General features: G+C 23.1%; 2 protein-coding genes across 2 annotated transcripts in view; one reads left to right on the plus strand and one right to left on the minus strand.

Annotated features, from left to right (window-relative positions):
* LOC122507149 overlaps positions 1–26,546 on the plus strand; it is a 614,585-nt gene that overhangs the window by 234,544 nt on the left and 353,495 nt on the right. The window lies entirely within an intron of this gene.
* LOC122507151 (pancreatic lipase-related protein 2-like) lies at positions 1,465–4,020 on the minus strand. Its single transcript, XM_043619717.1, has 4 exons — positions 3,831–4,020; positions 3,305–3,637; positions 2,722–2,964; positions 1,465–2,161 (listed from the first exon to the last, which is right to left on the minus strand). Exons 1-4 carry the CDS (start codon positions 3,877–3,879, stop codon positions 1,734–1,736), a joined length of 1,053 nt encoding a protein of 350 aa, XP_043475652.1. The 5' UTR covers positions 3,880–4,020; the 3' UTR covers positions 1,465–1,733.

Genomic DNA, 26,546 nt, shown 5'->3' on the forward strand with positions numbered 1-26,546 from the left:
TTTAAAGAAAAAAAAAACAAAAGAATACACAAAAACTAACTTCAGGTGCGGACAGAATGAAAGAATGAATAAGACGATTATTATAGTTAATAATAATTTAAATTGTAATTTTTAATAAAGTTGTCAGTTAATTAATTATTAATTATTATAATTAAACGATTATAGTAAAATAATAATTAAAAAATAATAATTAAAAATACAACTGTAATTTTAAATTATATTTACAAAAATAAAAATTGCAATTATAAATTATTATTAAAAATTATAATCGAATTTTTAAATTTATATTTAAATTTATTTTTATAAATTATAATCATAAATTATAGTAATAAATTATAATAATTAATAAATTATAGTCATAAATTATAATAATTAATAAATTATAGTCATAAATTATAATAATTAATTGTATTAATTAATTATATTATTAATTATCTCATCGTTTATAAAATATAAGCAAATTTTTTTCTTGCAACTTTTTTTCAATTATCTGATCTCATTTTTTTGTCCCGTTTTACATTTAAATAAAAAAAAAAAAATAGCGATGCTTTATTATTACTGACAAAATTCTCAGAGCAGACTGGAATTGATAGCGCAATACACTTCTTGGTATACACGATGATTGTACATTATTAATTGACAGACTCGTTATTATACGATCATATTTGCAAAAGTTTTCTTTCCCAAACTTATCTCTCTGTTCTCGTTCGATTCGACAGAATAATTAATTGTCAGCACGATTACGGTATTAATGGAAAGACGGCGCGAGATCGAGTGAAAAATATTTTTATTTTTTTCCCTTTATGACTTTATTTCTCCAAGTGTTGTTTTTTTCCTCTTTAAAATAAACTCATTATCCGCAAGGATGCAATGATATTTTTATTAAATTAATAATCAGTATAATAAATAAATTATTTTTGATATTTAAATTATAATTATTATTCTTATTGAGTTTAATTAATATTTTACAATTATATTTTAATTAATTGAATTAATTATACACAATTACAGAATTAAAATTCAATATTTCGATAATAATAACAAGAATATAAATTCAGTCTGGTTTTTTTTCCCTTTTTTTCAACTATTATTTTTTCTTTTGTTTTTATCAAAAATGTAAAGAAATTTTTTTCATAAGATTAAATTTGGCAAATTTTTTTTTTTTTAATTAACCGCAATTTCTTTTTTTACAACAAAAGTCACAGGATATCGGCATGAATAAATTTCCTTTCACTTAATTGTCCACAGAATTTGATCAATACCGAAACATAAATTAATCTAATCGATACTGTGTATATAAACATATGTACACAACATTGAAAAAAAGAAGAAATGAACATAACCGAATTTAAATTGTGCGGAACAATTCAAATTGGAATCGTAATTGGCAAAGTAAATTGAGGACATCCTTGAAAGTTTTATCGATTTTTCCAGTTCGAATTTTGCGAATAATTTACTCATCACTTTAATTTACTTTTTTTTTTATTTCTCTCGATAGTTTCCAATTTAGTTGGATAAATAAAATATGTTACATCTGCGTTAGGAAATTAATTAATAGATCATTAATTATTACATAATTATTCATGAATTTAAATATTTTAAATATTATTATTATAAATTATGATAAATTAATATATTTCTGTCATAGATATTTAATGAATAATTTTTGTCGGTATAAATTAATGATAAATATTTATATTATTTGATAATTGGAAGGTGAATTTATTTTTAAATTAATTTAAATTCTTCTTATTTATCTCCCCTTTGGCATAGGGCTTTCGTGAATTTGTCGTCAAATAGTAAGAGCCCCGTTTCTTGAATGAAAGTTCAACGCCGCCCATAATTTCCGTTTGTCCTTTACATTCGCCCGACTGAAAGTGTTTATAGGAATTGCATTGCATTCCATAAAAACCACGTTTCGTTGTTAGAGATTCTAAATAGTAGAGAAGTGCTCTATGATGTGAGCAAAGTCCAAATATATCAAAAATACAACCCGGCTGCTTTCTTCCGCCATTTGGATAGAAATCCAAATGTCCCAGTTGATTTGGATTTCCTATTATTCTATCATTTGTGTGCAGAATCTCCACATTTTTGCCCGATTCCGTTGAAATTCGACATCTCGTACCGCAGGAGTCGTACAGAAACCAAGCGGGATCCAAACCTAGTTTAAAAGTGCGGAATTTAATTTATTTTCTTCAATTAATAAATTAATATTTTTATCAAATAAAATAAATTTTATTTATTTGATGAAAATATTAATTCGAAAAAAGTAAATTCAATAAAATTTAATAAAAAAAAGAATATCAATTTAATGTATGGAAATTATTTTATTTCTAAAAGAATAATTAAAAGAATAATTAAAGAATAATTAAAAAAAGGATAAATAAAAAAAGAGTAATAATTAAAGAATAATTAAAAAAGGATAAATAAAAAAAGAATAATCAAAAAAATACAGTTAAAAAAATAATTAAAAAAAAATTAGAAATAAAAGAAAAATAATTAATAAAACGAAAAATACATTTCGTTAATTGTCATGTATGTAATTAATTGAAATTAATTAAATTTGTCAGAAACGAATTTGTTATACAATCACAATTTTCATTGTCATGAAATTAGTTTTGTTGGAAATTAATTAACTTTTTGATAAAAAAAAAAAAAAAAATTGAAATTCATTACTGTGTTTACAATTATAATAATATGGATAATTATTGATAAACATACCGATAATATTTTTCACTTTTCGTTTTGTATGATAACCCGTTACTCCAACGACATGTGAGCCAAGCGAGAGACCAACGAGAGTTGTATTATTTAGATTCATTCCCTCCGTTTCCAAAAAATTAATAAATTCAGCAATAAATTTACCCATTTTGTCAATGTTCTTTCTTAGTATAAAATACGGTTTGAAGGACAATTTATACCAGGTTATCATTATTAGATTACTATTTTCATTTTCCAAAAATGCTGCAAGAGAAAAAAAATTGTTGCAAAAAATATTCTATTCTTTTAAAAAGTATTGTTCTGTTATTTTTATTTTTATTATTATTATTATTATTATTATTATTATTATTATTATTATTATTTTACTTTTATTTTTATTTTTATTTTTACTTTTATTTTTATTTTTATTTTTATTTTTACTTTTATTTTTATTTTTACTTTTATTTTTATTTTTACTTTTATTTTTACTTTTATTTTTATTTTTATTTTTACTTTTATTTTTATTTTTATTTATATTTTTTTATTTTTATTTTTATTAGTGAATAAGTTGTTTACTTTGTGGAAAGTAGTTAAAAATATTTACCTTCACGAATCATATCTCTTAAGTTATTTCTTTTACTTATCTCAGTCCTCCAGCCGTGTGAGAAAAATCTCGTGGGTCTTCTAGGATTAAAATGGCTCGCTTTTAATCTATCGATATCATTGGTCTTCAATAGTTCATAATTACTTCCTGTTTCTCTCGTATAGAGTCGAAAAGTTATCTTTTTATCCAAATTTTTAATTCTTGATATTGAATTAATTTCCTCATTGTCGATAAGTTCTTTCTCATTTTCGTCCGGACGCCATAATTTTTCATAATCAATTTCTCTTTCCCGATTTGCATTCTCTGATAAATCCTGCACCACGTCAGATTTTACTGAAATTTTTTTTTTTATTTATTATTCTTAAATTTTGTCAGCAAATAAATATTTCTTCTCTACAATATAGTCCAAATTAATCAAGCAAAATGTATTTTTTTAATTTTCATTTTTTCCTCAATAATTAAATAAACAAAACAAAAAATGAATAAATAATAGAAAAATAACTAAATAGTTAATTAAATTACTCACCAAATGTTGTTCCAAAGAGAAGGAAAATTATTTGCAAAATATTCTTCATTTTTCGTTAATAAAAAACCGAGTGAGGTAGTCTCTTGACTTTTTATCTGAACAATTGCATTTTTTTCGGATTTGATAAAAAAAAAAGTTGTCAAGATAATATTTAGCAGACTTTTATCATTGATGGATTGAATAAAATTTTAATTTTCGTACTTGATACACATGCTTGGATTACTGTGAAATAAAAATTAAAACCTTTTTTGACGATTTGTCACCTTTTTCCCCCTTTCTTTGATGATTTGTCCCCTTTTTCACCTTTTTTTAATCAAAGATAAATAAGTTTTTCTTTTTTTGAAATCTTTTTCAAAGTGTAATCATAAAATTTAGACTCAATGTTATAGAATACAGTGATTTTTATTTTTGATTTAGATTATTAACACCAAAACATAATATAAATATGTTTTTTTATGTTAATGATTATTAAATAATATAGATATCGTAAAGAATTTTATAAATTATAAGGTGGTTCATTCAACAGAATGCAGACCTTTGGAAAAATAATTAATTAACATTCAAATAATTAAAATATTATTATTAATAGTTTTTTCATAGAAAAACAAAAATTCTAATACAAAACCTGCAATTTTTTTCCATTTCTGACAATAATTTTTTTTTTTAAATAACTTAATTCTTGAAAAAACTATCATAAAATTATATCTTAGAAATTATCTAATGAATAATTTTATTTATTAGGTACATTTTAAAATTAATTAAATTTCTAAATATTTGCGTTTACAATTTTCATAAATAGAAGAACTTAAAAACATTTTAATTTCAAATTTTATGAAATTTCAATTTTGAATGAATTTCATTTAGAAATTCTAAAGAATATAAATTTTTGCAAAAATTCTCAAAATTTAAATTATTCTGAAATTAGTTCAATTTTTTAATATTGTATGTATATTTAATTAATTATTAAAAGTAAAGAAATTAACAAGGAAATTAAGTTAAAAACACTTAAAAAAATTTTGAATTTTGGAGAAGTTTCAAATGATTGCAAAAATTCAATTATTTTCAAAAGTAATCAAATTCTTCGCTGAAATTCAATTATATTTAAAAACTTAAAGTAATTCTTGTCAAAATTTCAATTTTCTTTATAAATAATAAAATTCTTCTTCAAAATTCAATTATTTTCAAAAATTTTAATAAAATTCTTGACAAAATTTCAATTATTTGCAAAAAAATTTTCCTAATTTCAATGATATTTAATATTTACTATTTTAATAAAATTCTCCAAAAGAATTCAATTATTTAAAAAATTTTTTATTAAAATTCTACTCAAACGTTTAATTATTTTCATAAATAATAAAATAATTTCACAGGAATTCTATTATTTATAAATTTTTTATAAATTTCTTCGCAATAATTCCATTATTTTCACAAATATTTGAAATATTCAAACTCATCGAATAATTTCAATTATTTTTAGTACAATTTTGAATCAAACACCTCGAAAATAATTATTTTTAAAAATTTTATTTAAATTCGTCGAAAGAATTTAATTATTTAAAAATTTCGTTAAAATTCAATTGTAAACAAATACATTTGAAAATTCTCAGAATTTTTTTTTAAATTATTCTATATAATTGATTTTTAAAGAAGATTTTTTGTTAAAAAATTCTAGAAAATAATAATTGAATTGAAATGATGAAAATAATTTTGAAGAAGTTACAGTAAAAATATTTCTTACAGTAGAAAATAATGATCTTGTCACTCAAAATTCAATTATTATCAAAAATTTTAATAAATTTCTTTACAAAATTTCAATTATTTTCAAAAATTTCCATAAAATTTTTCGAAACAATTTAATTATTTTGTATAATTTTAGTGCAATTCTCAACAAGATTTAATTATTTTCAAAAAATTTCATAAAATTTATCCCAAGAATTCAATTATCTTTAAATTAATAAAATTCTTTATAGAAATTGAATTATTATCAAAAATATTAATTAAACTCTTGGCATAAATTCTAAATAATTCAATTATTTTCAGAAATTTTAATAAAATGTTTAATTCAATTATTTTCAAAAAATTTCATAACATTCTTCCCAAAAATTCAATTAACTTAAAACTAATAAAATTCTTTGCAGAAATTTTATGATTATCAAAAATATTAATAATACTCTTAACATGAATTATACATAATTCAACTATTTTCCTAAGATTTTAATTTATGTGATAAAGAATCACATGATTCTTCATGTTTTATAATAATATTCTCATAAATTGTTGAATTTCGAAAATATTTGAATTTGAATGTTTTGAAAATCCTTATTTCCATGGAAAAATAATAATTATTAAATATATTTTTAAAAAAGAAGTTATTACTGTTTTCGAATAATTTTACAGTTAAAGAAATTCGTAAATAAATGTAATAGAACATTTTTTTGAGTATCTAATCATTTTTAGAGTGAATCGCAGAATATTCTTTAGGGGAAAAGTGAGGAAAAAAACAAAATTAAATTTTTGTGACAAGTCTGATTAAAATCAAATCATTTGTAAAAAATTTTATAGAAGCAATATGATAAAAAATTTGAATTATAATAGTTTTATAAACAAATAAATTTTTGTCCCCTTTTTGAGGAAAAAAAATTCACCTTTTTACCTTTTTTGTGGAAAAAAGGTGAATTTTTTTTCCTCAAAAAGGGGACAAAAATTTATTTGTTTATAAAACTATATAATTATCAATTAATAATGAATAATTCCGGAAAATATTTAATATAATTAATTAATTATTAATAATTATTAATTAATAATAAATAATTCCGGGAAATATCTAATAAAATTAATTAATTATTAATAATTGTATTATATTTAGTTAAAATATAAAATTAACTAATAGAGACATAATTAAAAACAAGGAATTTTTTTTTGCTGTACCTATAGTGTATAGACAATTTGCATTAAACAATTATATTAATGAACATTGAAATACTAGACGAATATCAAAGTTGTATGTATGCATAAATGTGTGAGTGTATGTGCAGAGTATGATAAACGAGAACACAAGCTAAGCTTATAAGCCTTCAGGTTATTGAAAGCAGATTACGTTTCGCGCGTGAATACAAGATTTTACCGTTGCGAGTGCTTCCGCGTCAAGAACTGATAAGCCGCTGCAATAGAGTGTAAAACAAAAAACAATCGCAGGGTGGAAAATGCGTCTAAAGCCAGCCCCCCTGACTGCGCATATATAATAACTTGTTGACTACGTGTAAAATGCAAAACACCGTCTCTATACTCTCAGCATTAATTCTATACATATATCTTTCGAAGAAATTTCAATTAAAATCAATTTATTTTTCTTTTCTTAATTATCGTAAACAAATTATTTTCTTTTTTCCTGATAATCGTAAACAAATTATTTTCTTTTCTCCTGATAATCATAAACAATTTTGATTATTTCTCTGATAATTCAAAACAAAAATCGATTGTTTTTCTAATGATTATGAACAAAATTTGTTTTTTTTTAATAATTATAAACAAATTCGTTTGTTTTCTTAATTGTAGTGAATTATGTTTTTGAAAAAGTTTGTTAATAATTTTTACTGAAAGTATTATTAACTTCGTTAATAATTTATACCAAAACTATAATTGTTTCTGATTTTGAAAAAAGTTTGTTGATAATTTTTACAGAAAGTATTATTCAGTTTGTTAATAATATTTACCAAAAGTATTATTAACTGGGTTAATAATTTTCACCGAATGTATTATTAACTTTGTTAATAATTTTACAGAAACCATTATTAACTTCGTCAATAATTTTTACTGAAACGACTGTTAACTGCGTTATTAATTAAACTTTCTTCTAATTTTATTAATAATTACAATTTAAATTATATCATAAAATAAATTATCTTGACGAGATAGTCTAATTCTTTGTCCTCTCCTTTCCACTTTGTTAAAATTTTTTCAGATCAAAAAATACTTTATCTACTTGAACGCAATTTTGTCTGCCTGAAACTGAACTTTTTCTACTGAATTTAAATTTTGACAGCTCAAAAATTACTTTTTCTACTCAATTTCAATTTTTCTTGCTCAAAAATTACATTATCTACAATATTGGAATTTTGTCTCATCAGAAATTATTTTTTTTACTGAGCTTAAATTTTGTCTCAACTAAAAGGAAATTTTTCAACTTGTTTTCAATTTTTTCTGATCAAAAAATAACTTTTTCTACTTGAAAATAACTTTTTCTACTTCATTGGATTACTGACTGTTCAAAAATAATTTTTTTTTCTACTCAATTTGAATTTTGACTGTTCAGAATTTACTTTTTCTACTTCATTTATATTTAGTCTGCTCAAAAATTACTTTTTCCACTGAATTTAAATTTTGTCTGACAAAAAATTACTTTTACTATTTAATTTCTATTTGCCTGCTCAAAAATTATTTTCTCTACTCAATTTAAATTTTTTCTGCTCAAAAATGAGGTTTTCTACTCAATGAAAATTTTTCTTTCTCAAAAATTACATTCTCTACTTTATTCGAATTTTGTCTGTTCAGAAATTACTTTTTTTTACTCAGCTTAAGTTTCGTCTGAACTAAACGGAATTTTTCTACTTATTTTTAATTTTTTTCCGTTCAAAAAATAACTTTTTCTACTTCAGTTGAATGTTGCTTATTTTAAAATTATTTTTTCTACTTCATTAAATTATTGATTGTTCAATAATAATTTTTTTCTACTTAATTTGAATTTTTTTTTGCTTAGAATTTACATTTTCCACTTAATTTATATTTTTACTGATGAAAAATTACTTTTTCTACTAAATTTAAATTTTGTCTGCTAAAAAATTACTTTTTTTACTTAATTTCTATATTTTCCTGCTCAAAAATTATTTTTTCTACTCAATTTGAATTTTACCTGATCGAAAATTGGGTTTTGTACTCAATTTCAATTTTTCTTGTTAAAAAAATTACATTATTTACTTTATTGGAATTTTTTCTGCTCAAAAATGACTTCTACTTCATTGGAATACTGACTGTTAAGAATTACATTTTTGCTTAATTAAAATTTTGTCTTATCAAAAAATAACTTTTTTGACTTAATTATTAATTTTAACAGCTCAAAAATTTCTTTTTCTACTAAATTAAAATATTCTCTGCTCAAAAATTACTTTTTCTACTAAATTTAAATATTGTCTGTTTAAAATTTTCTTTTACTACCTAACTTGAATATTTTCTATTGAAATATTAATTTTTGTTACCTACTTTGAATTTTGTCTGTTCAAAACTTACTTTTTCTACTTAATTTAAATTTTGTCTTAACAAGAAATAACTTTTCCGACTTAATTATAAATTTTGACAGCTTCAAAAATTACTTTTCTAATTAATTTAAATGTTGCCTGCTTCAAAATGACTTTTTTTGCTTAATTTGAATTTTGTCTGTTCTGAATTTATTTTTTCTACTTAATTATAAATTTTGCCTGCTCTAAAATAACTTTTTGTACTAAATTTTGAATATTGTCTGTTTATAATTTTTTTTACTACTTATCTTAATTTTTTTCTATTAAAATATTCTTTTTTCTTTACCAACTTTGAATTTTGTCTGTTCAAAACATACTTTTTCTACTTAATTTAAATGTTGTCTGTTTAAAAATTGCATTTTCTCCTTAAATTGATTTCTGACTTACGAATAAATTTTTTTTTTTCTAATAGTAATAAACTAATAAGAAGAAATTAAAACAAAAAAATTATTAAGTAGTTAAACTATTATTATACTAATTCAGATTTAGACAGCAATAATCACACTCCCTCAAAAAAATGATCCAATATAACTTTCCCTCACCTACGATAATAAAGCTTTGCAAGGAAAGGGAATTTATATGTGTATCGAGAAAGATTGAGGAAACTCGACTAAATTTCTTCTATCGAGTTCACATGCGTGTAAATATCGACTCTAAAACTGATAACGGTTTCGTATCGCGGGACAAAGTCAAACAAGACCACAAGCTAACACTGTTTAATGTTTTCGGTATCGCATCGATTTACTTTCTAGACTATATAAATAAATAAATGTATATAAACACCTTGAACCGAGAGAGAGAAGACCTGAGGGAAATCATCGACTTCTCGATAGTATTTCACGTATTTTGCACACACACACACACACACAGAACAAGGGCTTTCACTGACCATACGAAAAAGGTTAGTTCTCTCGCGTGAGAACGTGTGTATATTGTATATATGTATATAGTCGAAGGAGAGCTTTAAGGTGAGGTGAAAAACAATCCGGAAAACGTCCTACAACTCTGAGTAATGATTACGCGCCGCGCATATATGCTTAACATGCACGACGAGATTATTGCATGAATTGAGAACGGATAAAGAGATCCTTGACTACTTGCGATACGAATTCAAGGGAAAATTACGGTTACATCGAGAAAACTACCATTTATATGTATATGTATATAAGCGATTATAACGCCGGTATTCACGTTTAGTTGTTTTGTGACATTTATTTATTGCTTTATGTATACTCTTTCGATTTGCTATTCTATATAATTAGAGTTGATTAACTGTATATTTATGTGCACTTGTGGGAAATAAAGGAAGAAATCGGAAATTTTTTATTTTTCCTGAATTCAACAATTTGCACACGTGTGTTGGCGATTTTTTTCTCTTAACACCCATTTGACTTCCGTTTCCGCTAAGGGAATATTGAAAAATATTTACTGATAATTGACTGATTTTAGAATTAAATAATCAATGGTTTTTTGATTTCCACTATTTCCAAAAATATTGATTAATTATTGTTGACAATATTTGTGAAATATTTCATTTTTAATCAGTGGAGCAATTTTTAAACGGACAAAATTTAAATTAAGTAGATAAAGTAAGTTTTGAACAGACAACATTCAAAGTAGGTAAAAAAAGAGGAATCTTTCAATAAAAAAAAATTCAAGTTAAGTAGTAAAAGAAAATTTTCAACAGACAAAATTTAAATTTAGTAGAAAAAGTAATTATTAAGCAGACAAAATTTAAATTAAGTAGAAAAAGTAAGTTTTGAACAGACAAAATTCAAGTTAAGTAAGTAAAAAAAAAATTTTAAACAGACAATATTTAAATTTAGTAGAAAAAGTAATTTTTGAGCATTTAAAAATCAATTGAAGTAGAAAATGCAATTTTTAAACAGACAAAATTCAAATTAAGTAGAAAAAGTAAGTTTTGAACAAACAAAATCCAAAAGAGGTAAAAAAAATTAATATTTCAATAGAAAATATTCAAGTTATGTAGTAAAAGAAAATTTTAAACAGACAACATTTAAATATAGTAGAAAAAATAATTTTTGATTAGACAAAATTCAAATTAAGTAGAAAAAGTAAGTTTTGAACAGACAAAATTAAAAATAGGTAAAAAAGGGAATATTACAATAGAAAAAATTCAAATTAAGTAATAAAAGAAAATTTTAAACAGTCAAAATTTAAATTTAGTAGGAAAATTATTTTTGAGCAGACAACATTTAAATTAAGTAGGAAAAGTAATTTTTGATGAGTAAAAATATAAATTAAGTAGAAAAATGTAAATTCTAAGCAAAAAAAAAATTCAAATTAAGTAGAAAAAAATTATTATTGAACAATCAATAATTTAATGAAGTAGAAAAAATAATTTTAAAATAGGCAACATTCAACTGAAGTAGAAAAAGTTATTTTTTGAACAGATAAAAATTAAAAATAAGTAGAAAAATTCCGTTTAGTTCAGACGAAATTTAAGCTGAGTAAAAAAAGTAATTTCTGAGCAGAAAAAATTCGAATAAAGTAGAGAATGTAATTTTTGAGAAAGAAAAATTTTAATTAGGTAGAAAACCTAATTTTTGAGCAGATAAGATTCAAACTGAGTAGAAAAAATAATTTTTGAGCAGGCAAATAGAAATTAAATAGTAAAAGTAATTTTTTGGCAGACAAAATTTAAATTAAGTAGAAAAAGTAAGTTTTGAACAGATAAAATTTAAATTTAGTAGAAAAAGTATTTTTGAGCAGACAAAATATGAATTAAGTAGAAAAAGTCATTTTGAACAGACAAAATTCAAATTAAGCAAAAAAGTAATTTCGAAGCAGGCAACATTTTAATTTTAAATTAATTAGAAAAGTAATTTTTGAAGCTGTCAAAATTTATAATTAAGTCGAAAAAGTTATTTCTTGCTAAGACAAAATTTAAATTAGGCAAAAACGTAATTTTAAACAGTCAATAATCCAATGAAGTAGAAAAAGTATTTTTGAAATAGGCAACATTCAACTGAAGTCGGAAAAGTCATTTTTTGATCAGAAAAAAATTGAAAATAAATAGAAAAATTCCGATTAGTTCAGATGACACTTAAGCTCAGTAAAAAAAAGTTATTTCTGAGCAGACAAAATTTCCATAAAGTAGATAATGTAATTTTTGTGCAAGAAAAATTGAATTTGAGTAGAAAACCTAATTTTTGAGCAGATAAGATTTAAATTGAGTAGAGAAAATAATTTTTGAGCAGGCAAATAGAAATTATATAGTAAAAGTAATTTTTTTCAGACAAACTTTAAATTCAGTAGAAAAAGTAATTTTTGAGCAGACTAAATATAAATGAAGTAGAAAAAGTAAATTCTAAACAGTCAAAATTCAAATTAAGTAGAAAAAAAAATATTTTTGAACAGTCAATAATCCAATGAAGTAGAAAAAGTAATTTTCAAGTAGAAAAAATTAATTTTTTGATCAGAAAAAATTGAAAACAAGTTGAAAAATTCCGTTTAGTTGAGACAAAATTTAAGCTCAGTAAAAAAAAGTAATTTCTGATCAGACAAAATTCCAATAAAGTAGATAATGTAATTTTTGAGCAAGAAAAATTGAAATTGAGTAGAAAACCTAATTTTTGAGCATCAGGCAAATAGTTAATAATACTTTTGGTAGAAATTATTAACAAACTTAATAATACTTTCGGTAAACATTATTAACAAACTTAATAATACTTTCGGTAAAAATTATCAACAAACTTTTTTCAAAACCAGAAACAATAGTTTTGTTATAAATTATTAACGAAGTTTATAAATTAATTTCCTCTCGATTTGATAGTCTTAGAAAAACTGCGATAGTAAAAATACCGCAAAGAATAAAGTTACCGTTTTTTCTTCTTCTTTCAAATCAACAGGAAAGTATTAAGTCACAGGTGAATATACATTTATATATATAAATTCACAAAAAGTCATAAATTCTACTGCATTACATTTTATACCAGGTTTTCCATTAATGAGTCACGAGCGAGAAATGTCCCGAGACATGGTGGAAACATAAAGAGAGAGAGAGAGAAAAAAAAGAAACAAAGTTTCGTGATTATAAAATGTAAACGTTTACGTTTGAAAAATCATTAATTATACACACACACACACACACGGACACATACAAAAAATAATACACTTTCGCACACAAATACACAAAAAATAACACGTATATAATTGATAAATTAAAACTGCAAATATCCCGTTTATTACCAAACAGCTTATTCATCAAACTAACATGTAATAAATCATCAAAAGTTCACTTCACTACTACTTCACTACATATAGACTGATTGCTCAAACACCTAATTAACTTATCAGCAAATGCTAATTAGGTCAGTGGTGTATGTAATGTATATATGTGTCTTGTCTGGAAGTTAGTAATTCAATAACAATTTGTCCCGCTCGCCATATAAGACCAATGGATTTTTGTCGAAAGTTTCTCAATTATGAATCATTGCAGAGTGAAATTATATTATTTCTATTATTATTTAATGTATTAGGGACTCACCTTGACTTCAGGTAAGAGAAGTCGGTGAATGTTTTATTTGAAAATTTCTATATTATATTATTTGTTGTTGCGAATTGCGATGGTTGGTGAATGTATCAAAATCTGTTAGTTTCGATGTTTAAAAATATATTTTTTTTAATTATTTGAATATATGATCTCTAATCAAGTTCTATTTTTTTGTTACAGGTGAGTGAAACTTATCAAAATTTTCTTACCTAGTGGCAATTGACGCGAAGCTGAAAATAAGGTATTTATTATTGTAATTAATTTGGAGTTCGTAAACAAATAATGAAATAACATATAATAAATTGTTTATTATTAAAAAAAATGGTTTGTTAAAGCAACTAATGCTGGAAAGCAACTATTTAGCTAGAAAGCGGCTAATTAGTTAGAAATCTGCAAATTATTAGTAAAAGCAACTAATTAGCTAGAAATCTACAATTTATTCGTAAAAGCAACTAATTAGCTAGAAATCTATACAATTTATTAGTAAAAGCGACTAATTAGCTAGAAATCTATACAATTTATTAGTAAAAGCGACTAATTAGCTAGAAATCTATACAATTTATTAGTAAAAGCGACTAATTAACTAGAAAGCTACTAATTAGCTAGAAATCTATACAATTTATTAGTAAAAGCAACTAATTAGCTAGAAATCTATACAATTTATTAGTAAAAGCGACTAATTAACTAGAAAGCTACTAATTAGCTAGAAATCTATACAATTTATTATAGGAAAAGCAACTAATTAGCTAGAAGGCTATACTAATTATCTGCTAATTTAAATTAGAGAGTAAAACCATTTTTGGCAAGAAGAAAAATTTGTCGATAATTATGAAGATCGTATGCACATTGATTGCGTAACTGTAACTATCAGTGAAAGTGAAATTTCACTAAGTGGAATAATGCGAGGCATCTGGCGCTTATTATGCAAAAGTTTAATTTGCCTGATTCGACAATAATTGTAGCAGTTGTTGAATCGATTCTTGTTTTGGAAGAAAGTTAACAGAAATTGCGTCGAGAGGAGGTATATACTGCACACTGCATTCTATATATCCAATTGGAGCACACGAGCAGAGATAATGGCTAACATTTGCCTGGTGCTTTACTGACTCGCTCTTGTTTACACACTGCGGTGTTTACACGTAAATGTATATATATATATATATATATATATATATATATATATATATATATATATATATATATATTTGTACAATGAACCGCTCTCGGTGCATTAAATAAGTGCACGCAGCTGCAACTACAATCAAAGTAGCTCACCTGCATTTACTCCTTTGACGACAGCGATTCATGTCCATTTTCCTTATTTCATTTCCGTATTCCTTTTTCTTTTCTTTATTCCTTTTCCTTATTCTTTTTACTTATTCTTTATTCCTTATTCAGGGTTGCGACAAAAATTTAATTTTGTTTAATATATTTAATAATTATTTTTCCGTAAGAATTAAAATTCTTCAAATAATTCCATGAATAATTATTATAATTTAATTGAATGTTTATCTTAAAATTCAATTTCTCATAAAAAATTCTATCAATAAATTTTTAAATAATAATTGAATTCTTTCGGCGAGTTTAAACTTTAAATAAAATTTTAAAGAATAATTATTAATTACATTTTTCAAAATTAATTTCAAAATTCAATTATTTCTAAAAATTCACGCAATATTGCTTTTTTAATATTCAATTATAATCTAAAATTTTTACTGAAATTCATTCTTAAGTAAATTTTTATTAGAAAATTCTACTAGGATTCAATTATTTAAATAAAAAAAAAAATAATTTATTGAATAATTAAATGTTTCTTAAAATTCAATTTCCCATAAAGAATTTTGTCAACAAATTTTCAAATAATTGAAATTCTTTTGACGAATTTTAATAAAATTTTTTTCAAAATAATTACATTTTTCGAGGAATTCGGATTACAATTGTATTAAAAATAAATGAAATTCTGCAATGAGTTTTATTATTTATGACAATAATTGAATCCCTAAGAAGAATTTTATTATTAACGAACAATATTTAATTTTCGCGAAGAATATTATAACTATTAAAAATAATTGAATTTCTGCAATAATTTCTAACTTTTTCAAAAATTAAATTTGTTTTTCGTGTTCTTTGAGAATTTTTAAATTCATATATGTTTACAATTTAATTTTACAAAATTTCAATTATTCGTAAATTTTTCAATTAAAAATATTAGGAAATAAAAACTTCAAATAATTTTAAAACAATGCGCAATTAAACTTTCTCAAAAAAATTAATTCCACGGAATTTTTAGTTAAAAATAAGAAAAAATTCCGTTTTTCAAAGATTTTAATTTCTAACCTATTCAAAATTCAATTCTATTCCTAAAAATTTACGTTCTATGCTTTTAATATTCAATTATAATCTAAAATTTTAACTGAAATTCATTTTTAAATAAATTTTTATTAGAAAATTCCACGAGAATTCAATTATTTAAATACAAAAAAAAAATTTATTGAATAATTGAATGTTTCTTAAAATTCAATTTTCATAAAGAATTTTATGAATAAATTTTTAAATAATTGAATTCTTAGTAAGAGTTTTATTTAAATTTTATATATAATTGAATTGTCGGGAAGAATTTTATTAAAATTTTATAAATAATTTAATTTTTGGGAAGAATTTATGAAAATTTTGTAAATAATTGAATCCAAGTTAAAGAATTAATTATCATATAATTTCCTTTTTACGAAGAATTTGATTACAATTTTATAAATAATTGAATTTTAGTAAAAATTTTATTATTTGTGAAAATAATTGAATTCATGCGAAAAGTTTTACGAAAAGTCTTATTAAGAATTAAAAAAAAATTTTTTCTAATTAATTTCATTCAAAAATTCTTATGATAATTGTATTTAAGATAAATTGATATCTGTAAAAATGTTGTTATTTATAAAAATAATAGAATTTTTTTGGAAAATTATATTAAATTTTTTTTTTAAATACTTGAATCCTTTTATGAAATCTTATTAAATTAGTAGATATTTAAATTAATACTTAAATCCTTTGGAGAATTTCGATAAAATTTCTAAGAATAATTGAATTTCTATGAAGAATTTTATTATTTGTAAAAATAATTGAATTCTTTTGACGAATTTTAATAAAATTTTTAAGAACATTTACATTTTTTGAGGAATTCCAGTGAAATTTTTATTATTATATGAAAACAATTAAAGGTTTGCGTAGAATTTTTTAAAAAAATTTTTAAATAATTGAATTCTTTTGGAAAATTTCATTAAAATAGATATTAAAAATCATTGAATTGAGGAAAATTTTTGAAAATAATTGAATTTTTGACAAGAATTTTATTAAAATTTTTGATAATAATTGAATTTTTGGAGAAGAATTTAATTATTTCTAAAGATAATTGAAATTTCGACGAGAATTTGAAAAAAAAGGTTGAACATAATTGAATTTCTGCGAAGAATTTGATTACTTTTGAAAATAATTGAAACATTGCCAAGAATTTTATTAAAATTCAAATTTTCTTTTGAAAATAATTTAATTTTCGAGAAGAATTTAATTATTTCTAAAAATAATTGAGGGGACGGCTTCTAAAAGGGGATACGCGTGGATTCTCACGTATAAGTATTGACGAATAGTGTGATTTTAAAACATTTTCAATTTTCAAATTCAATGAAATAAATTTATACACAATAAAAATGCGCATCTTTTTTCTTTAAGAAATAAATTTATATCTTTTTTAGTTTATGAAATAATGAGAAAAAACTAAATTTTTGAAAACCAAAAAATTTAAATGTTTTACGACCTTAACTCGTGCTGGTGTTTTTGATTTTTGATATTTTGTAATCAAACAAAAACAAACTCACAGATTAAGGTTTCCTGAAACCAACTATATTTTTAAAACTTCAAAATCTTAATTAATAAAAAGTTTATTAATTTTTTCGAAAGACATTGCAAAAAATGTTTTTTTTTCAACTTTCAACGCTTCGTTTATCTAGGAAATTTCAAGGTACGAAAAACTTTCAGTGAGAAAGTTTTTTATTACGATACGGACAAGTTTTCTCTAAAATTTTATTAAAATGATATGGATATTTACAAAGTTATTAATGTTTAAAGCATATGGTACGTCAGATTTCTCGCGCCTGAAACGCATTGAGTCCCAAATTGTTCGTTTGCAACGCGTTAAAAATATTTTGTCAATATATATAATAAAATTTATTGAAATTTATTTTTAACCTAAATATTTTATTTTGTTATATGTACAAAAGTCAACTAAAATAATATTTCTTATTTTTAAGTTTCTTGTTTCATTTAGTTCAAGGTTTCCACTCTTCGTCAAAATGATCTCGTTTACTACATTTAATGTTTTTAAAATAATTATTAAAAAACTCCTGTCCGTTTGGAGAAAGATATCGATTTCCTTAATTGTGATAAAAAAATCTCGAAATCCTGGGAAAATTGTATTGGGTTTTACCGAACCCTTTTTTTTGCAGTCAACGGTCGCGGCAACCGCGACTCATCTGGACACCATATTTTTCCGTAGAGTGAAAACAAATGACAACTTTGGGAAAAATAGCATATAAAAAAGGGTTACTTCCTTGAAAAGTGTACATGATAACAAAAAAAATCTATTGTATGAAAATGTTTGCCAAAATATAGATATAAATGAAATAAAATATGTTTTAACTTCAATTATTAAATACAATATGGAATTATTGTACAATTTATTTTGCGAATAATTCTGCAATATTTTTTTAAAAATAATTTCATATATCTTTACGTACAATACATGTTAGAATAAATAAACTGATGCTACTGTTATATAAAGTTAGATGAATCGTCATAATCCATAGTTAAATATTATTTAAAAATAATTACTTTGATATTAAAAAACCAGTCAAAAATTAAAATAATAATATTTTTACTATTCTTAATAAACTTTTATTAGTTAAATTAACATTACATTTATGTCAAAATAACTGTGTACTAATTATTTGTATGTCAGTAAATTTTAACTATTTCCAGCCGATTTTGGCTAATTATTATTGGTTACTTTTTAATAATAATTAATCGTTTTTAACTAAATTGCTATTGCAAAAATTTATTAGTGACTTTACTAAAAATTGTATTTCTTTTAAGTAAACAAATGAATAAACTAAAATAGTCTTAATATGTTCCATGCAAATGAACAATTCGGTACTCAATGCGTTCCAGGCGCAAGAAATCTGACGCACCATACGCTTTAAACATTAATAACTTTGTAAATATCCATATCATTTTAATAAAATTTTAGAGAAAACTTGTCCGTATCGTAATAAAAAACTTTCTCACTGAAAGTTTTTCGTACCTTGAAATTTCCTAGATAAACGAAGCGTTGAAAGTTGAAAAAAAACATTTTTTGCAATGCCTTTCGAAAAAATTAATAACCTTTTTATTAATTAAGATTTTGAAGTTTTAAAAATATAGTTGGATTCAGGAAACCTTAATCTGTGAGTTTGTTTTTGTTTGATTACAAAATATAAAAAATCAAAAACACCAGCACGAGTTAAAGACGTAAAACATTTAAATTTTTTGGTTTTCAAAAATTTAGTTTTTTCTCATTATTTCATAAACTAAAAAAGATATAAATTTATTTCTTAAAGAAAAAAGATGCGCCTTTCCATTTTCCACAAACTTCGGTAATTCAAATTGCAATTTGTAATACTTTCAAAAATTGACCAAGTGGACAAAACTTAAACGCGAGAATCCACGCGTATCCCCTTTTAGAAGCCGTCCCCTCAATTGAAATTTCGATGAGAATTTTTAAAAATAATTTAATTTTCGAGAAGAATTTAATTATTTCTAAAGATAATTGAAATTTCGACGAGAATTTAAAAAATTTTTGAACACAATTGAATTTCTGCGAAGGATTTGATTACTTTTGAAAATAATTGAATTTCCGCACTCATTTGTGAGATGAAGAAAAATAAGAAAGAATCGATTAAGGAGAAGAACAAAGAGGTAAATAACAAGAAGGAAAAAAGTAGAATAAAAAGAATGAGATGAATAAGAAGAAGAATAATAATAAGAAAATAAAAATAGAAGCAGGAGAAGGAGGAAAAGTAGAAGGGAGAGGCGAATAAGAAAAGAAGGAGAAATAAAAGAAGCAGAAGAAGAAGAAAGAGGCAAAACAACAAGAAGCAGGAGAAGAAGGGGAAAAATAGAGGAAATAGGCGAATAAGAAGAAGAAGGAGAAGAAGAAGAAGAAGAAGAAGAAGAAGAAGAAGAAGAAGAAGAAGAAGAAGAAGAAGAAGAAGAAGAAGAAGAAGAAGAAGAAGAAGAAGAAGAAGAAGAAGAAGAAGAAGAAGAAGAAGAAGAAGAAGAAGAAGAAGAAGAAGAAGAAGAAGAAGAAGAAGAAGAAGAAGAAGAAAGAGACGAATAACAAGAAGGAGAAAGAAACGAAGAAGCAGGAGGAAAAGAAAGAGGAGAATAAAAAGAAGAAAGAAAGAAAGAAAGAAAGAAGCAAAAGAAGAAGTAGAAAAATAAGAATAAAAAGAAAGAGGCGAATAAGAAGAAGCGACAAAGAAATTGAACAATACCGGGAGAGTACCGTTCGTTACAATTCAAATGCTTACAGTGCAACAATCGCACCGACGACGACGACTACGACGACTACGACGACGCATGTACATACCAACGAGGAGCCTAGCACTACATATATATAGAGGAAAACACAAACACATACACGCCCCGTTGAACAATGCATAACAAGCATTGTCTCTCCACTCCGCCCTCCAATTCCATTCCATAGTGTATTGCCTTTATCTCTCACTCTATTTTCGTTATGGCCACGAACTCTTTCTCTCCACTGTGCACTCTATGCTTCATTTCAGCCATGCAAGTAAATTACCATCACATCCATATGAATGTGTATGGTAGAGTATAGTAGAGTAGAGTAGAGACAGATACTGAATTGACTGCCGAAGACTGACTGCTTCAGTTGCGCACAACATGTGTGCTCAATTATCTTTTCTATTCACTCAATCGAATTCTCTCTTGTGCATTATATGCGCATATCAAATTATCTTCGGTTTTTCATAAACAAAGGCAGTCGTGCGGAAAAGTCTATTGACAATTATTGCAATTCTTTTGGTAATAAGCAATATTTCTGCTCTGTACATGTACTGACTACTACTACTACTATTATACTGCTACTACACTAGTACTAATTATTACTATACTAGTACTATAATTATTACTATACTAGTACTAATTATTACTGTATTATTACTAATTATTACTATACTATTACTAATTATTACTATACTAGTACTAATTATTACTATACTATTATTAATTATTACTATACTAGTACTAATTATTACTATACTATTACTAATTATTACTATACTAGTACTAATTATTACTATACTATTATTAATTATTACTATACTAGTACTAATTATTACTGTATTATTACTAATTATTACTATACTATTACTAATTATTACTATACTAGTACTAATTATTACTATACTATTACTAATTATTACTATACTATTATTAACTATTACTATACTAGTACTAATTATTACTATACTATTACTAATTATTACTATACTAGTAATATACTCGTACTATACTAGTGCTAACTGCTACTGTACTACTACAATTTTATGAAATTTTTTTTTTATGACAATGAAATTAACACGAATTTTATTAATTTTTCAATTTTCAGGAATTTGAATAAGATTCATTGCAAAATTCAATTATTTTCATAAATGACAATATTCATCACAAGAATTCAATTATTTTCAAAATTAATAACATTCTTCGCAGAAATTTAATTATTTTCAAAAAAATCTAAAAAGAATTGTCCTCAACATTATCTTTATATAAATGAATAGCAAAATTCTTTGACAAAATTCAATTATTTTTAGGAATATTAATATAAAATTCATTGTAAAATTTAATTATTTTCATAAATAATAGTATTCATTACAAAAATTCAATTATTTAAAAAAATTTTAATAAAATTCATTACAAAATTTTTAATATTTTTAAAAATTTTTCTTAATTTAATGAATTTCAATATTCTACAACTTGAATCAAATTTCTCAAAAGAATTCAATTATTAAAACAAAAATTTTGATAAAATTCTACACGAAAATTCAATTATTTTCCAAAAATATAAAAATTCTCACAGGAATTCAATTATTTAAAATAGAATTTGCATAATTTTCTTTCAAAAAAAAAATCAAATGTTTTAAAAATTTGGCATGAAATTCTTCGCAGTAATTCAATTATATTTTTATAAATTTTTAAATTCCTTTCGAGGATTTAATTATTTTCATAAATAATAAAATCATTATGAGGATGTCAATTATTTTCATAAATAATAATACCTATTCTTCATAAGAATTCAATTATTTTCAAAAGTAATAAAATTCAATTATTTTCAAAATTTTAAAAAAATCCATTGCAAAATTTTAATTATTTTCAAAAAATTTTCTTAATTCAATAATGTGTTTATCAATTATTTTAATGAAAATTCCTAAAGAAATTCAATTATTTAAAAAAAATTTTGACAAAATTCTACACGAATATTCAATTATTTTCTAAAATAATTGTAATTTCGCGGGAATTCAATTATTAAATAAAAATTTGCATAAATTTTGTTTTAAAAAATGCCAATTGTTTGAAACTTTTTTATGAAATTCTTTCCAATAATTCAATTATTTTTATAAATAATAAAACTTATTGCGCAGAATTTCAATTATTTTTAATACAATTTTAATCAAATTCCTCGAAAGAATTCAATTATTTAAAAATTTATTTATAAAATTCTTTATGAAAATTGAATTTTAAGAAACATTCAATTATTCAATAAATTTTTTTTTTGTATTTAAATAATTGAATTCTCGTGGAATTTTCTCATAAAAATTTATTTAAAAATGAATTTTAGTTAAAATTTTAGATTATAATTGAATATTAAAAGCATAGAACGTGAATTTTTAGAAATATAATTGAATTTTGAATAGGTTAGAAATTAAAATCTTTGAAAAACGGAATTTTTTCTTATTTTTAACTAAAAATTCCGTGGAATTAATTTTTTTGAGAAAGTTTAATTGCGCATTGTTTTAAAATTATTTGAAGTTTTTATTTCCTAATATTTTTTAATTGAAGAATTTAGAAATAATGGAAATTTTGTAAAATTCAATTGTAAACAAATGAATTTAAAAATTCTCCAAGAACTTTTTCAAAAATTATTAAAAATAATTCATTTGTAGAAAAATTTTAGTTGAAAACACAAAAAAAAATTTAATTTTGTAAAATTTACAAATTATTGCAAAAATTCAATTATTTTCAAGAGTAATAATATTCTTCGGAAAAATTAAATATTGTTCAAAAATAATAAAATTCTTCTTAGGGATTCAATTATTTTCACAAATAATAAAAATTAACGCAGAATTTCTATTATTTTTAATACAATTTATTTAAATATTTAATAATATTTTTATTTTTGTATTTAAATAATTGAATTCTCGTGGAATTTTCTAATAAAAATTGATCTAATAATGAATTTATTTTAAAATTTTAGATAATAATAATTGAATATTAAGAGCAATATAGCGTGAATTTTTAGAAATAATTGAATTTTGAAATTAATTTTTTTGAAAGAGTTTAATTGAATTCTTTTTATGTTATTTTAAGTTTTTATTTTCTACAATATATATTTAATTGAAGAATTTACGAATAATTTTATTAAAAATAATCGATTTAAAGAAGAATTTTAGTTAAAATTTCTTGAAAATAAGAATTGAATTTATTTATTAATTATTATTATATTATTTATTAATTATTAATAATAATAATAGTAGTGATAATAAAAACAACAGCAGTAATTGTGGCCTTCACCCTCGAAATAATGAAAGTAAATTCTCCGTGCGCTCGATTCTCGTTCTGTTTTCTCTCTCTCTCTCTCTCTTTCTCTCTTTATATACATATAATATAAAAGTGTGAAAATCAAGATCGCGAAAATAGGTAATATCGTAAATATAAAGTGAATCGTGATCAAGATACGATGACGTAATGTTATTATTGTTTGGGTTGAATAAGCGCGTAACGAGACGCGATCAAGTCTTCTATAGAATATAAATAAGATTCACGTGTATTCATTTTCATTTTCTACAAATAAATATTGTAATCGATCGTTTTCTCAATAAATTATCAAAGTCTTTGAGAATTCATTCGTGGATGAAGTCAAGAGGCAGCCAATAAGGAGAAGTCATCACTAACTTCTTTTCTTTCGAGATCTTATCATCACAACAGTAATGAAGAATATAACAATTGCCAATTGATGACAGTAAACGCAATGCAATTCTCGAGTTGGTAATACTATCATCTTATTATATTTCTAGAAACATTCTTTATTCCAAGTATCAGGGCGTTAAATTATAAAAAAATTCGTTAAGTAAAAAATAGATTTTTTTTTCTCAGTAAATTAGTGATTAAAATTTAGAAATTTAGTGATTAGAAATTAATTAAAACCCAATAGTTAGCTAAGCTCAATTCACAACTCAAGTAAAGACGAAAAAATAAATTTAGTTCTTTAAGAAATAGAAAGAAACTTTTTTCATCATAATAAATTTCCACTTGGAATACAGTTAGAATTTGTTTTAGATTACATTTTAAGAAGCAGTCATTTTACTCACTAAGCTTCACAGTTTATACTTTATTTTCTCGTTAAAATTTACTAAAAGATTGTGATGAATTTTTTTCGTGATGAATTTTTTTCTTCCTAGAAGAAATGCATCCGATAAATCCACATATCATTCTGGATACATCAGTGTAACATGATACAACTAACATTCTTTCTTTTAAAAGAGTAAACTCTTTTGTGTCATCTCAACATTTTTCTTTTGTCTCGGCACAATTTCCCTCTCCTTCAATAAAAAAAGAAAAAAATAGAGCTTCGCTTTTTTTTATTTTAATAATTATTGAAGTGGAGTGCGTACTTTAAAAAACTAACAGAGTGTTTTCAGAAACACTCTTCAAAAACAATGTTCCCACATGTTCGTTTTTTTGAAAAAAAGCATATTGTATTTACTACCTGTGGTATACATGAGATGAGGTATTAAAAGAATAGAAAAAAGGTTTTGTAACATTTTTCTTATACATGTGAAATGTATAATTACGTCCACTTGCACTCATTGCACTGTATCATTATTGCTTTTATGAATTTCTTTTTTTTTATTGCCTCGTAAATCATTAGACTCGATTATGGATAACCTTTTAGCGCTTATTTTGCTTTTTTTACCTTCTATGTTTAAAAAGTAATAATTCATAGACATAGGAAGAGTTATTGAATTTATATAGTCTTTTGAATGACTGGTCGAGTATTTTTAGACCTTGTTATACATATTGTACACTGTTTGCTATATATTTATATATAACAATGTATATTATATACTAAATATATTGTGTGCTATATGTATTAGATACTAAATATATTGTGTGCTATATATTACATACTAAAAATATATTATGCTATTACATAGTAAATTTATTTTGTCCTAAATATATAATATACTAAATATACTATATTTGTAAACTATATTATACTATAAAACGAGTACTGTTTGAAGAGTAAAGTAAAGTAAAGAGTTTAGAAGAAAGGTATTTGGGTCAGTGAGGGTATGCTCTTTAAACATACATAACGTGCACATTTTTAATTCACTAAAGTAAAAATTCCCTTTAACGTTGGATAATTATAATTATCTCATCTACCCTGGAAATAATAATTAGTTTCGAGGCTAATAATAATTGTACTGAAAAAAGGGAATTCGTTAATAGTATATACAGTTGATAACCGTGTGATAAAATTAGAGAAATTTAGAATTGGAAAAATTTAGATACTGCACGAAAGGAATAATGAAAAATTCATCTGGGAAAATAAAGTATTTCTACTTTATTTTCACAGATGAATTTTTTAAGTGGGCAGAAAGTTATTTTTGCTTCCTCTGATGAAAAAACAGAGTTATTAATTTCACAGTCTGATATTATTATTTATTAATACAGAAGGAAAAAATTTTTTGCTTCCTCTGGAAAAAAACAGAAGTACTAATTTTACGATTTGATTCTTATAGTATACAGATGGAACTATAAATTTATAGAAATTTACAGAAAATTAATTGTATAGAAATTTATAGAAAATTAATTGTATACAAATTTCTGATTAGTTTCTTGATAAACGCTTTTTGATGAATGGGAGGAGGAAGAAGAAAAAAATGATACGAAATTTATTAGCGCAGTGAATCTAGAAGTCAAGTATACATATATACGTATAATAAGCCAAAGGTCTAGTTTCGAAGTTGCAAACCGGATTGTTACATACGTTTCATCCGAGTGTCGCTGAAACAATGAAATGCTCTGTTCTCCATGAACAACATATAAGTGCATGTACAACTCATGTGCAAAACCATGTACGTATGCAGAAATGTTACTTACATCTGCTTTGCCGTACACTTTAATGCTAATTTTCAATTCTTTGTATGACTTTTCTCTCTCTTTTTTTCTCTCCTTTAATTTTTTTGTTTTATTAAAATTAATGTGTGGGGAAAGTGGACAAAAATTATTAAAACAAAAATTAAATTTTGAGTTAAAAAATATTAAGTGATGATGTATTAATTTTTAATAATTTTCGAAAAAGTTCTTTGACAATTTTCAAATCTATTTGTTTACAATATTCAATTTTATGAAATTTCACTTATTCGTAAATCCTTCAATTAAATATATATTAGAAAATAAAAACTTCAAATAATATTAAAAAAAATTCAATTAAACTTTTTCAAAAAAATTAATTTCAAAATTCAATTATTTCTAAAAATTCAGGCTATATTGCTTTTAATATTCAATTATTATTATCTC

Source organism: Leptopilina heterotoma, unplaced genomic scaffold, assembly GCF_015476425.1.
Source record: "Leptopilina heterotoma isolate Lh14 unplaced genomic scaffold, ASM1547642v1 Lhet_45, whole genome shotgun sequence".
Lineage (NCBI taxonomy): Eukaryota > Metazoa > Arthropoda > Insecta > Hymenoptera > Figitidae > Leptopilina > Leptopilina heterotoma.